Here is a 14,103-nt window from a genome sequence, read left to right as displayed (position 1 = left end):
CCATCAAGTTATGGTAGAAACTGGAGGATAAACAACCTGGACTGAACTTCTGGAAAACAACCCTAGTGTGCCATGGGCAGGGAAGTACCTCTGCCTCTGTGCATGGTAAATGGCACTGTGCTGGTTAGGAGGACATGTCCCTCAGTGCTGTTCACCAGACCTTCTGGCTCACCAGTCCCCTCCTGGGACACTCACCAGCTCCTATGATCTGTCTCTGCTCATCCCTTTTCTGACTGTCCCTTCTTATTGATCCCACCCATACCTGCCTTTTCTGCACTAACTGCCATGGCAGGAAGCAGTCCTGCTGACACCACCTCCCTGTCACTTGGCAAATCATTCTGGAACAGACCTGTAGGTGGCCTTTTGTCAAGGTCTGGCATGAAGAGAGATGCTTTATCCCACAGTAACTTTGTAAAATCCGTGCTGGACTATCATTATTTTGACTTGGCATCTCGTAATCATAGAACCATGGAATGATTTGGGTTGGAAGGGACCTTTACAGGTCATCTGGCCCAACCACCAGTTGCTTCCCTGGTCTCTATTTTGCATTGTCTTTTTTACATGAAGCTGTCAGCTGGAAAGAAGCTTTTGTATATACATCTCTTTTTCAACCATACTCCTTTTTGCCTGTACATAAAGGGCTGGACCATTTGAGCTGTCCTGCCTCCACTCAGAGTGCCTGTGGGAGACAACAGTGTTTTTTTTTCTCTGAGAGTAACAGCTTACCCCAGTCCTTACACCTACATACCTATTATGGCCCTGGAAACAGTAGTTGTAAATCTCATGGACTTCTTTCTTACTATAAACTGTATCCAAATAGTTTATACAAGCCTGTGCAAGCTGTCAGAAGGAGTATGTGCAGTATCCCAAACACAGAGCAGGCTGGCGGCAGTGACCAGCTGCGCCTGGGATTGGCAGGAGTGGGTTTGCAGGAAAACTACCACGGAACAGAGTGCAGAGTGGGAACTAAGCCTTGTGTGGGAAAAGTGGAAGATACTTTTTCAACTGCAGGGACGCCACATTGGCATTGTTGATGTTCTGTGGCTCTTGTAGTGCTTGTTCCATTGCTGTCTTTCACCAGGCATTGTAAAAAAGAGATGGAATTGCTCTAGGGTTTTGTACAAAAGACTTTGTGGTATCAATTGTATTTATTACTTTCAGTATAGAATGGGTAAGATTTGCAAAGAGTTGAATCAGCACTCAGGTCTCAATGCATGCAGCTGGAAACTGCTGCATGGCAGGGTGTGATCCTGCCTGCCCATTCTTGGCAGCCCTCCATCCAGGTCTGGGAGAAAAGCTTTTTCCCCTGAGGTTCAGAGGTGCAGCTCAGTAAAGAACTGACTGCTTGTGGGCATCCAAATTAGTGTGTGGTGAAAGAAGAGCTGGGGCAAGACCAGCAGTGTCAGCAATGGGACTTGCCAGTCCTGGATTTTTTACATTGTCTTTGTACCTAGAAAGAGCTTTCAAGCCAGGGCTCCTTGGATGGGGGTCAAAGTAGATTTATGATATAAACTTGCAGGGGGAAAAAAAAGCCAAATAAGCAAGAAATAGTATCCTTGGGTGTGTTTCATAAGGAAGCACAGGAAAATAACTGGCTCATTTTTAAACTGCCCCAAAGCTTCCCTATTTTACAGTAATTAAGAAGCAGGAGCCTGGGGAATCTGGGGACACAAAGCATGAAAACTGGATATCAGCCTTTGTTTCCCTGGGGGTAGACCACCAAGGGACAAGCTCAAATCCCTTGTAATGTGGCTCCCAGGAGTTCCCTTTTGACGGATCTTGCATGGCAGCAAATTTTTCCTCCTCTCTCTCCTTCCTTCCGTATCCCCAAGCCACATTTCATCCCTGAGGGAGAAGGGAGAGTCCAACAGACCCTTTGCATCCTCTCAGTGGGAAGACAAAAGATGCCTGGCTCCTGCTTGCAAGTGGGAGCATTTGCTGATGAACTGATACTTGACAAAAATTGGTGTTGTATGGAAAAAATCCCCAGCACCTGCTAGCAAAACGAAGTTATTCATAACATACGGCTGGGTAGCTAAATCTTCACTTCCTAGGGACATCCTAGAATTACACTTGCTACATGCTGAGCGGCCTTTTTCCCTGGTGAAATTACATGCAGGCAGCAGGAGGATTTGCAGCTCTAAGGACTGTTAGGATTTATAGCACTGTCTCTTACAAGGGCTTACTCTGCAGAAATGGTCATTTTGTCTTCATCTTCTCTTTTTTTGGGGCAAACATATCATGATATAATCATATATATGGATAATCATATCTTTGTGCTCATCGGGGAGCAGGTAGCTTAATGAATATATTTCCTGTTGTAAATCTGTCAGTGTCAGTCAGTTGTTTTTTCCCTCCTGCTCACAGTTGAATGCACATTTTTAATTCATTTCTGTATGGCACAAATTCTAAGTTCTCATTCTATATTCTGATTTGTTTTCCTGTTAGCCTGTCCTAGCTAGGTAAATTATTGTGAAATGCAGCTCAAGGAAAATGTCTGGCTAGAGGAAGTGCTATTTAAATGTCCTTTTTACCCCCTATTTTCATTTTACAACATGCTGGTGATACAGTCTGTGTAATGAGGGGAGAGTATAAAACCCATGGGTACCTCTAGTCTGTGTCAGAGGTTTGCTGGCAGAATGACACCTTGGTGGTTAAACTCCTACATTGATATCTTCCATGTGCCATAAATATAATTTCCATAAGTTTGGAAGAGTTTTGCATGGTTCTGCACTATGGAAGAGGCTCCTTCCCAGAGAGGGCACTGATATTCATGGGCTCCCACATCCTTGTTGCAATATTGACAACAGTGTGTGATAAATATTTTTTTCCTATATTTCTGATGCAGCTTCAAATAAGCTTTAAACAACTACAGACCAATCAAGATGGTTTGTATCTTGCAGTCCACCCTTTTTTTCCAGTCCTTATGGCTCGGTCATATAGAAATTTTTGTGTAGGCAGCTTGTTGTTGGTGATAGGAACTGGCACTAAAGAGCTCCATTCAGATTAATTTATTGGCCTATGTGACAGACTTGTAGGTTTGGTGTTTTGATGATTAGACCATGAGAACACATAAGCTGTCACCCATGTGGACGTTGTTTGAGTTAAAGGAAAGAGTTACTTGTTAGATTGAAGTCACTTCCAACAAAATCAAGAGATTCTGTTCCTGTTGCAGGTGTGTTACTTCTCCACAAACTATTTAGACTTCATGAGCTTGTGGAGTTTATGTTCTTCTGACTCTTAAAATTAAAAGACCTTTATCTTTTCAAATATACCTCTTTGCTGTAAAGCTGCTTATTTTCTAGGTTTTCAGTAGCTACTCTTTGAAAGAGAATTGTGCCAGTTCTCCTGACAAGTATTTCCAAATTTTAGTATTTTTCCCATACAGCGTGCTCACTACTCTTGTCCTATGTGAGAAATCACCCTCCCTTCCCTGCGTCGACCTCTTTGGGAGAAATACCAACCAAGGTAAAAACCTTTAAGCCAAGGTTTCTTGTCCTTTTTTTCCCCATGCACACAGGTGCATCAATACCTAGACTCTGAGAAACTCGTCATCAGAAGTTAAGAAACTGGTTTTTTTTCTCCTGCAAGGCCAGAGGACCCTATAGGTAAGAGCTTCCCTTTGTCCTTGTGGTGAAGGTGGAAGTGGAAGCACAGTTTGGTTTCTTCTCTTTTGAAGGACCTGTGGAAAGCCTTAAATAGTTGTATTGTATTAGCTAGTCACATTGCCTAAGTTAATTTAAGGAAAAAATCTTATCTCCCAAGGTGTAATTGGGCTTGGAGAATAAGCAGGGAGAGAGGAAAATACTCTTTTCTTTTCCCTTTTGTGGCCTGTTAAAAGCTTATTCATTCTGCCTGCTCAAAACATTTACCTGCTATATTCCTTACATTCTCTAAAAGTCCTTTTGGCACTTGTTTAATATATTCAGTGTTTACCCCAGAGGTATATGCATTGTTTTCTTTTTGAAGTATTTTATGGTATGGAGACCTTTGGGATTAGAAGAATTAGCTTTGGGAGAGAGAATCAGAGAAAGGATCACACAGCACTTATTTTCCTATCTGCAATTTGAATTAGAGCCACAGTTTTGGTGTTCAGGAATCCTGGCAGTTCCTGGGACTTGAGTCTTCCTTCCTGGTCTGGTAGGGTGTTATGTTTGGATGCAGCCCAGACTGGAGTTTGCCAGAGCCAAGATGAGAAAAAGGAATTACTCTCATAACTCTCTCAGTTCCTGTAAGGCATGTCAGCCACCTACAGGTCCCTGCAGCTATTCTGTGAGGTTTGGGTCATGTAGTTAATCTTTATTTAAGGAGCAAAAGAAAGTGGCTGACTGGGGAACTGAATGTGAAATTATAGTGTTCTCCGTCATGTTAAGAGTATTAAAAATCAAGACACACCATTCTATTTCTCCATTCCTTCCTTCCCACTTCAAGGCCAGAGTATTTAATGGGAGTTAGAATGGAAAGATGCTGATACTTAGTGTTTACTTGTCATCTCCTTAGTAGCTAGAAGGAGGTTTTGTCTTTCAGTCTCTGCTCTTGTTAGAGATGTTTCTTTTCTTTAGACTAACCATGTTGAGCAGTACCAGGAGATTTTTTAGATTATTTTTTTTTAGTAGCTCGTGCCCAAATGTTTCAAAATCAAACACAAGTAATCACAACATTTCTCTTTACTTGGAACCATAACATTTTTTTGACAAGAAGTGCCTTTAAAGAAATGCCTCTTAATTTATGGTGGGTTGCTTTGTACTTTGTTTCTGTACCCTATCACATTACATTTCCTGTGTGTTGAGTATGTATGTATTATGAGCTCTTAAATATCACAGAAGAAAGGAATTCAGTAAATGAATAAAACATTCTTGGGTAGCCCAAGTGGCAGTTTTAATAGCTCATCCATTGGGACTTTCAAATAATATAATGATGATGCCCATATAAATATATGGATAGATGAACGACATCAATGAGGAGCTTGTTAGAACTCTGCATAGTACATCTGAAATGAAATAAAACTCTGAAAGTGCTGCTTGATGTGAAGGTTCAGTTTTTCCAGTGCCAACCCTGAAATTACGCCTAAAATTACACAAATTGTGTGTTTGTGTGTACATATATATACAGAACTAAAATACACATACACTTAAGTTGTTTCTAGGTGGAATTCAGTGTGTCAGTACTGATTGCACTGAACCACTAAACTCCATAGACTATTGACATGGCTGGTTTTACAGCAGTGTATTTGAGATTAGGTCTTAGCCCTGGCTTTTTCTAAAAATAAATAGAAAATAGAATGGGAGCGTAAGGTTGTTATGCTATATTGCCTGGGATAAAAAAAAAATAAATTAAAAAAAAATAAATGTGGTATTGACCTAATCACATAGCTTTTTAAGTATTTCCTTTGATGCCTGTCTGCCATGGCAGAGTCTCTAGCCTTGGGTGTGGCTTACCTGAAGGTAGAGTTTTAAATAATTTTTGCTTGTAGCAATGAATTTCTCAGGAAGACTGATTTCTGATTGTGTTGGACCTGGAAACTTGATGCTGATGGCCATGAATCACTGCAGAAACCAACTTAGGCTGAACTATAGTGTGAATGGAGAAGCTAGATAGGATAACATGATTAGTTTCATTACTCCAATGACACCTGTTTCTAGGAAGCTCCTGAGCTGCGATGAAATAAAGTCTGGGTGCTCATATGAAACATAACATCAGTTTGCATCGTAAGGCATCAAAAGCTCACTTTCTCTTAGCAATGGGGAGAGGCTGGTATTGTGGTATAGGCAGAGGATGCTGAAGTGCACTTGGTGAAAGGCAGAAGTCCAGTGGTTTGTCTGTTGACTGTTTTCATAATGCCTTATCACAGAAGAGGCACAACCCTTTATTATGTTATGAGTTGGGTTTCTCTCATTAGGATTTCTCATTACCCGTGGCTATTTTTTCCTTGGCAGCATCCAGTATATTGGTTGTATTTTCTGCTTGAAAGCATCTCCCATGCTAGGCTGAAGCAGCAGGTTTTAGTGGCAGTACTTGAAGTGATTCCCATAAAGCCCCATGAAAATGAAGGACTTTGATATTTTCACACTGGTGGATTAAGTTGATAAATGTTTGTTGTGCTGAAAAATAAGGTGCCACTGCTCTGAGCTTTTAGCTGAGTGAAACAACAACAATAAAAAAATCTTTCCCAGCTGAAGCAGAAAAAATTCATCCTGGCTCTCCTGGGGATCAACTTTAGCATGAGGAGAGGAGGGGTAGACCTCATGTGCCCAAAGCATATTGGAGAATCATGTGCATTTGATGTATAAACCGTGTGGGATGAGATGTTAATCACAGGACTCACATGATACTTGCACAATTGAGTGGGCATGTTCAGAAAAGGAACTGCCACATGCAGTGCAGTGGGGGTTTGCCTGTTACTGGGGAATGCAGGTCCAGGAGGTGATAAAATTTTGCATTTTATTTTCTTTTTAAATATTTTTTTTTGTTTGTTTTGTTTTTTGTTTTATGTTTTTTCCCTTGGTAGAAAAGAAAATAAGAAGGAAGCAAAGCAGTTGGAGGAGGGGGGAACTACATGTGAAAATAAGTGTATTGAAAGTTGAGTGCCATGACAAACACTTGGGAGAATTGATCAGATTGATGAATGTGTTAAACAACGGGCTCTGGACAGTGGGATCAGGAAGTTACATGTTTTGTATGAATGTTACAACATCAGTACAATAAATTGGTTGTCATTAGTACTTAAAACTGCAATAGTCATTCACCTATGTTGGAAGTGATAACTAACTTGAATTCATATTCCAAAACTTGCATGCAATTTATAAATCTCCTAGGGGATGTTGAAATCATGTTGGAAATTTAAATTAACCCCTGTCATTATCAACAACTTTTACTATCCTTTTCCACTCTGTATTCAAGCTTGGAGAAAACTAAGTTTTCAAGCTGCTTTTAAATGACAATGAAAACAATGTATGTGTACAGTGCATCTTTCAGTAATTGCCTTTTCAAATTGATTTTTATGATTTTTCATGAGTAGAAAGTATGTACTCTGTAACAAAGCAGCTTATTCACACTGCCTCTCTGTAAGAACATACCTAGCTGGTTTCCTCCAACTCCCTTCCTCCCTTTTCAGTGGGAAGCATTAAGCAGGACCTGGCACCCAGCTTCTGCAGCACCCTCCAGCGACCTCCAGCTGATGTGCCTGCTTACCCTGTCTCCATTTAACCTCCCCATTCATATCCATGAAGAGCCCAGGGCCTATTCCACAACAGGACTGTATGGAGAAACTCCATATGTTCCCCAAATGGCTGCTTATTAATTGCATTTTAATACTTACATTTATAATGAGCCTTTTCAAATCGATGGAAAGGCTCTCACTGCTTTGAGGTGGCTGGAGTGGGACAGACTGGATTGAGACAAACTGCTAGTAATGGAGCCTTATGCCTGTATTTGTAGCCAAATTCTGCTTGGGGTTGCCAAAGTGAAATGTGATGCAAACTGGAAATAACTCTGTTTGCGCAATGACACGTTTTATGCTCTTGCTGGTCAGAGTGGCCTGGTGGCAGCAGGAGAGGCTGTGGGTTGGTGTGGAGTCTTCACCTTTCTTAGGTTAGCATGGCAGTAGTACCCAGCAGATTGAGCATTTGTTGGACATAAAGGAAAAAATGTTAATCTGTGGCCTCATATGGTGTATATTACCAAGTATATTTGGTGTAAAGTAGTGACCCTAATTACAGATGCTTTGTGGAACATAGGCAAGAGTAAAGTCCTGTGAGCTATTTCAGCTGTCTCGTTTCCTAACCTGAGTCTTTACCTGGGAGCTTTATTGAGGAATTTTAGTTCCTTTGTATTTTGTCTGTTCTCAGTATCTGGTTATGTGTATGCCTATGTATGTGTATGTAATTGCATTTAATTAGCTAGAATTCTTCCTTAATTTTTATTTTTCTGAAGGTATGTGTAGTTAAAGTTATAGCTAGGTAGTGATTTTTATGTGCTGCTTGTTCTTTGTGGCTCAAATTTCATTAACCATGTGATCTTTCTTAACTGTCCATAAAATAAGTTGATAATATTTAGTTATCACAGTGCAACATACATAATGAACACCCTTTCTCCTCTTCAAACATTGGGACTAAAAATGAGTTTTCCAGTCAGCTCTGAAAACAAACAAGTTTAAACTTAGTTGGAGCTACTGATAAATAAATCAATAATTTCTGTTTGTGGTTCATACTTTTATATAAAACTTACTGAAATGTGTGTGTCTGATTTGAATTTTTTTTCAGTGTGATTATTATTCTGGACGGTGTGCATGTGCATGTAGATGTGGTAGGGTCTCATAGGGTTTTTTATGTTAAAAAAGCATATATACATACATATAGATGTAGTTGTATGTATGTGCATGTATGTGTGCATGTATGCATAGTAATATACATAAAATATGCATAAAAGTGTGTAAACACTCACACACATGTAAAAATACAATCCCAAACTGGTGTATGTGCTTGTGTGTGTGTGTCTAGTGTTCTCCCTTTCTGTTTTATTGCATATATAGTGGCTAGTTATTACATATCTTTTCTTTTTAATTACAAATGTAATAATTAATTTTGATGTGACACTTCACAGTGCAGTTTTTATTTCTTGATCAACTATTTCCTGTTTTCTCTTCTCTGTCACAGGGTGAAAGAATGATGTGATGGAGGTGAATATGGGCCGCTGGTCAGGCTCACGGCCACCTCCGTCATGCCTTGCCCTTCTGATTGTCAAGGTCCTGGCCTCTGTTTGCCAGGTAGTTCATGGGACCTCCCTTCTTGGCTTTCAGTTTACACATTCCACTTACAATGCTACAGTGTACGAGAATTCTGCAGCCAGGACCTATGTCAACAGTCCCACAAGGATGGGCATTACCTTGGCTGACCTTTCATGGGATATCAAGTACAGGATAGTGTCTGGTGATGACGAGGGCTTTTTTAAAGCAGAGGAAGTTGTCATTGCTGACTTTTGCTTCCTAAGAATAAGGACTAAAGGTGGGAATTCTGCTATATTGAACAGAGAAATCCAGGACAACTATTTATTGATGGTGAAAGGGTCTGTCAGAGGAGAGGACTTGGAAGCATGGACAAAAGTGAACATCCAGGTTTTGGATATGAATGACTTAAGACCTTTGTTTTCACCAACCACATACTCTGTCACAATAGCAGAAAGCACTCCTCTAAGGACTAGCATTGCACAGGTGACTGCAACAGATGCGGATATTGGGTCCAATGGTGAATTTTATTATTACTTCAAAAACAAAGTTGATCTCTTCTCAGTGCATCCTACAAGTGGTGTTATCTCCTTAAGTGGCCGGTTAAACTACGATGAGAAAAACAGATATGATCTTGAGATTTTGGCTGTGGACCGTGGGATGAAGCTTTATGGAAACAATGGTGTAAGCAGCACTGCCAAGCTTTATGTTCATATTGAACGTATAAATGAACATGCCCCAACAATAAACGTAGTAACCCATATTCCCTTTCTATCAGACAAAGAGCCTACCTATGCAGTCGTTAACATTGATGACCTAGATGAAGGAGCCAATGGAGAAATAGAATCTGTTTCTATTGTGGCTGGAGATCCACTAGAACAGTTCTTTCTCACTAAAGAAGGTAAATGGATGAATGAGTACAAAATCAAAGAAAGAAAGCCTATTGATTGGGACAGCTTCCCCTACGGTTATAACCTGACTCTCCAAGCGAAAGACAAAGGATCTCCTCAGAAATTTTCTGCTGTCAAACTGGTCCACATTGCTAGTCCAAAGAAAGAAAGTATCCCCATTAAGTTTGAAAAGGAAGCATATGATGTTGTGATCAGTGAATTTTCACCTCCTGGTGTGGTGGTTGCAGTAGTTAAGCTGATGCCTGAGCCACAGGGTGTGGAATATAGAATATCTCCGAGTGAGGGAGCGGAGTATTTTAAGATCAATCCGAACACAGGCCTTATTATTACTGCTCGTCCTTTGAAAATCATTGAGAAGGACCTCTATGAATTAGAAGTATACACAAACAAAGGTGGTGATTTAAAAGCACAGGTTACTGTCAGGTTAGAAGATGCCAACGATCATACTCCAGAATTCCAGCAGCCCTCCTACAACTCATTCATCAATGAGAGTGTCCCTGTGGGATCTAGCGTTTTGGCAGTTTCAGCAGTGGATGAGGACAGGGGAGAAAATGGATACATAACATACAGCATTGCCAGTCTGAACTCACTGCCTTTTACAATAAATCAGTTTACAGGTATCATCAGCACATCAGAAGAACTGGATTTTGAGTCCTCACCAGAAAGCTACAGGTTCATTGTGAGAGCTTCCGACTGGGGTTCTCCGTACCGCCACGAAAGCGAGGTGAATGTCACCATATACATAGGCAACGTCAATGATAACAAACCCCTCTTTGAAAAGGTGGCATGTCAGGGAGTGATTTCTTCTGATTTTCCTGTTGGTGGTCACATCACTGCTGTTTCTGCAATAGACATAGATGAGTTAGAGCTTGTGAAATATAAAATAATCTCTGGAAATGAACTTGGCATTTTTTATTTAAATCCTGACTCAGGTGTCCTGCAACTTAAAAAATCTTTAGTTAATTCTGGCATAAAGAACAGCAATTTTGCCCTTAAGATAACAGCAACGGATGGAGAGAACTTCGCTGATGCTATGTTTGTTAATATTTCGGTAGTTCATGGGAAAGTGTCTTCAAAGACCTTTAGCTGTAGAGAAACTAGAGTTGCTCAGAAGCTAGCAGAAAAATTACTCAAAAAGGCAAAAGCAAATGTGAAGCTGAATTTGGAAGATGGTTTTTTTGATTTTTATTCGGTGAATAGGCAGGCACCGCATTTTGACAAATCCTTCCCTACTGATATAAAGGTTTCAGAGGATCTGCCTGTTGATGCCAGCATCCTGAGGATAAAAGCCTATGATGGAGACTCAGGCTTTAATGGAAGAGTACTTTATACAATTTCTGATGGTAATGTGGATAGTTGTTTCAACATTGATATGGAGACAGGGGTACTTAATGTTCTTATGCCTTTGGACCGTGAAAAAACAGAGCTTTATCTCCTTAATATTACAATTTATGATCTAGGTAATCCTCAGAAATCTGCGTGGAGACTGTTGACTGTCACTGTGGAGGATGCAAATGATAACAAGCCTGTTTTTTTACAAGACAGTTACTCAGTTAGTATTTTAGAAAGTACAAGTCTTGGTACAGAAATTATCCAGGTAGAAGCCAGGGATAAAGACCTGGGATCTAATGGTGAAGTGACTTACTCAGTACTGACAGACACCCAACAATTTGCAATCAACAGTTCTACAGGAATGGTGTATGTGGCTGATCAACTAGACCGGGAATCAAAAGCAAACTACACGCTGAAGATCGAGGCTAGGGACAAAGCAGAGAGTGGCCATCAGCAGTTTTCAGTTGTGCCTCTGAAGGTGTTTTTGGATGATGTCAATGATTGCTCTCCAGCCTTTATACCATCCAGCTACAGTGTGAAGGTCCTTGAGGACTTGCCAGTTGGCACTGTCATAGCTTGGTTGGAAACTCACGATCCAGATCTCGGCTTGGGAGGCCAAGTCCGTTACTCCCTGGTGAACGATTACAATGGACGGTTTGAGATAGACAAGGCGAGCGGCGCCATCCGCTTGAACAAGGAGCTGGATTATGAAAAGCAGCAGTTCTACAACCTGACTGTGCGTGCCAAGGACAAGGGGCGCCCAGTTTCTCTCTCTTCTGTTTCTTTTGTGGAAGTCGAAGTGGTGGATGTTAACGAAAATCTCTATACCCCCTATTTTTCTGACTTTGCTGTCATTGGATCTGTAAAGGAAAACTCCCGCATTGGTACAAGTGTTTTGCAAGTTGTTGCTCAAGATGAGGACTCTGGAAGGGATGGAGAGATCCAGTATTCCATCAGGGATGGCAGCGGCCTGGGGAGATTCAGCATAGATGAAGAAACTGGTGAGTTATGTTTCTAATTTCCTCTTGCCTTTGTAGAGATTTTTACAAAAGTAAAGCTTTAGGCATAATTATTTTCTACCCTTAACAAGAAGTAGTACTTATCAACTGGCAAGATAAAATTATAAATAAGGATTTTCCAGGCACAGCAATGATGTGATTTCATTACCTGGTTACATTCATCACTCCACGGGTGCAAAATAATACACATTCTTTTTCAGCAGCTATGTGATGACTCCATTTAGAAAGCAGTGATAGTTACGGAATTACTTGTTTCCAGTCACTCTATTGTCTGTTGATCATTGTAAATTACTCAGGTCACCTCCACAGAGTCAAAACACTTGTGACCTTGAATGCAGTGTTGCACCCAATGAAAGGAAATAAGGAGCATGAAACCAAAATTATTTCATTCTAAAACCTATTTGTGGTCTTGTTCTTATTGTTGGAAGTAATTTTTCATGGGAGTTAGCAGTCTGGGATGATATGCCATTCTGTATAATATGGTTTCTTGTAGCCCAGTGTTCATCAACATTGTCATGGTTGTGTAGATAGAAATAGAGGGGAAGATGCTTAACTGTAAACCAGCTGTGCTCTCTCCTTTGATGGCAGTAGTATTATGGACACTGATGTTAGAAAAGAGTATTCATAGAGTGAAGATTTTTAAGATGTTGAACTTCACTACCACACCACCCTATTGGAAAATGTGGAAAATACTAAATATAAAAGGCTGTCTGGTAAAACACTTAACAAACTTACTGTTTAAGTGTTTGATAGCTGTTGGGAGTAATGGTGCAGCTGTGGTACTAGAAGTAGTGAGGAAATTAGGAAATATTAGTCAACAGTTTCAGAAATACATTAAATACGTTAGGTCTGTGGGTTTACTGTGGTTTAAACAGACTTTGAATGTCTTTCTAAAGCTTTTAATTGAGAATGTGGTATTAAAACATAAGATTTGAATGTATGTTTTGGCAAATTCAAACTGTTTAATCAAATGTCAACTTTCTGAGCTGAACATTATGAAAAACAGACGACATTACAAATGCTGTGGATCGTGTCTGAGCATAAGCAGTGAAAAATATTTTTACTTTATTTGTGCTATAGTCTCTCTGCTGCAGCTGTGCACAGATGACACAGTCAAAATCTTGTGTCCAGAAACATCAAACTTGAGTGTCAAAAGTCAAGATGGCACCTGCTCTAATTTCCAGGCACATTAAGAACTGACATATCCTACAGGGCTAATAGCAGTTGAAGGCATTTGGGTATCCCTATTTAGTGATACAGTGAACACGAATTTCAGTTCCATTTGAAAATTTGGACCTACCAGCTTGTTGAGCAGTATCAACTTCAGATAAATGAGTTCTTTATTTGGAATAGAATTTAGTCAAATGGAAAGTTGGTCCAAATGCTGCAGTATTGCTCTGAAAATCTCAGGATTCATTTGAATCATAGAGTCATAGACTGGATGGGCTTAGAAGGCACTTTTCAAGGTCATCTGGTCCAGCCTTCCTTGCAGTGCGCAGGGACCTTTTTGTCTAGATCAGGTTGCTCAGAGCCTGGTCAAGCTTGACCTTGAATGTTTCCAGGGATGGGGCCTCCACCACCTCTCTGGGCAACCTGTTCCAACCTGAATCTACCCTGCTCTAGTTTAGGGCCATTCCCCCTCATTCTATCAGTATCCACCCTTGTAAACAGTCCATTCCCAGCTTTTCTGTGGCCTCCCTTCAGGTACTGGAAGGCCACTATGAGGTCTCCCTGGAGCTTTCTCCTCTCTAGGATGAACAATCCCAGCCCTTTTAGCCGTCTTCATAGGAGAGAGGCTCCAGCCCTCTGATCATTTTTGTGGCCCTTCTCTGGACTCGTTCCAACAGGTCCATGTCCCTTTTATGTTGAGGACTCCAAAGCTGGACACAGTACTCCAGATGGGGTCTTAAGAGAGTGGAGTGAAGGGGCAGAATCACCTCCTTTGATCTGCTGGCCACGCTGCTTTTGATTCAGCCCAGGATGTGATTGGCCCTCTGGGCTGTGGGTGCACATGGTTTGGATGCAACATTTATTGAACTGAAAGGAAGTGACAGGGAGAGCAAGTTAGTGCCTGTTGCTCATTAATGAACTACTCAGTTTTTACCCCATGCCTAGAATA

The 14,103-nt window shown here is 40.7% G+C and overlaps 1 protein-coding gene across 1 annotated transcript in view; it reads left to right on the top strand.

The window, feature by feature from the left end:
* The window catches only part of FAT3 (FAT atypical cadherin 3), a 345,063-nt gene that overhangs the window by 12,832 nt on the left and 318,128 nt on the right, over window positions 1-14,103 (top strand). Inside the window, exon 2 of the mRNA XM_010002614.1 lies at window positions 8,655-11,966. Coding sequence (XP_010000916.1) covers window positions 8,672-11,966 — 3,295 coding nt within the window. The 5' untranslated portion in view covers window positions 8,655-8,671. The remainder of the gene's footprint in view (window positions 1-8,654; window positions 11,967-14,103) is intronic.

Source organism: Chaetura pelagica, unplaced genomic scaffold (genome assembly GCF_000747805.2).
Source record: "Chaetura pelagica isolate M959 unplaced genomic scaffold, ChaPel_1.0 scaffold338, whole genome shotgun sequence".
Classification (NCBI taxonomy): domain Eukaryota; kingdom Metazoa; phylum Chordata; class Aves; order Apodiformes; family Apodidae; genus Chaetura; species Chaetura pelagica.
Note: the sequence above shows the minus strand (reverse complement) of the source record. Positions and strands in the feature narration are given on the sequence as shown.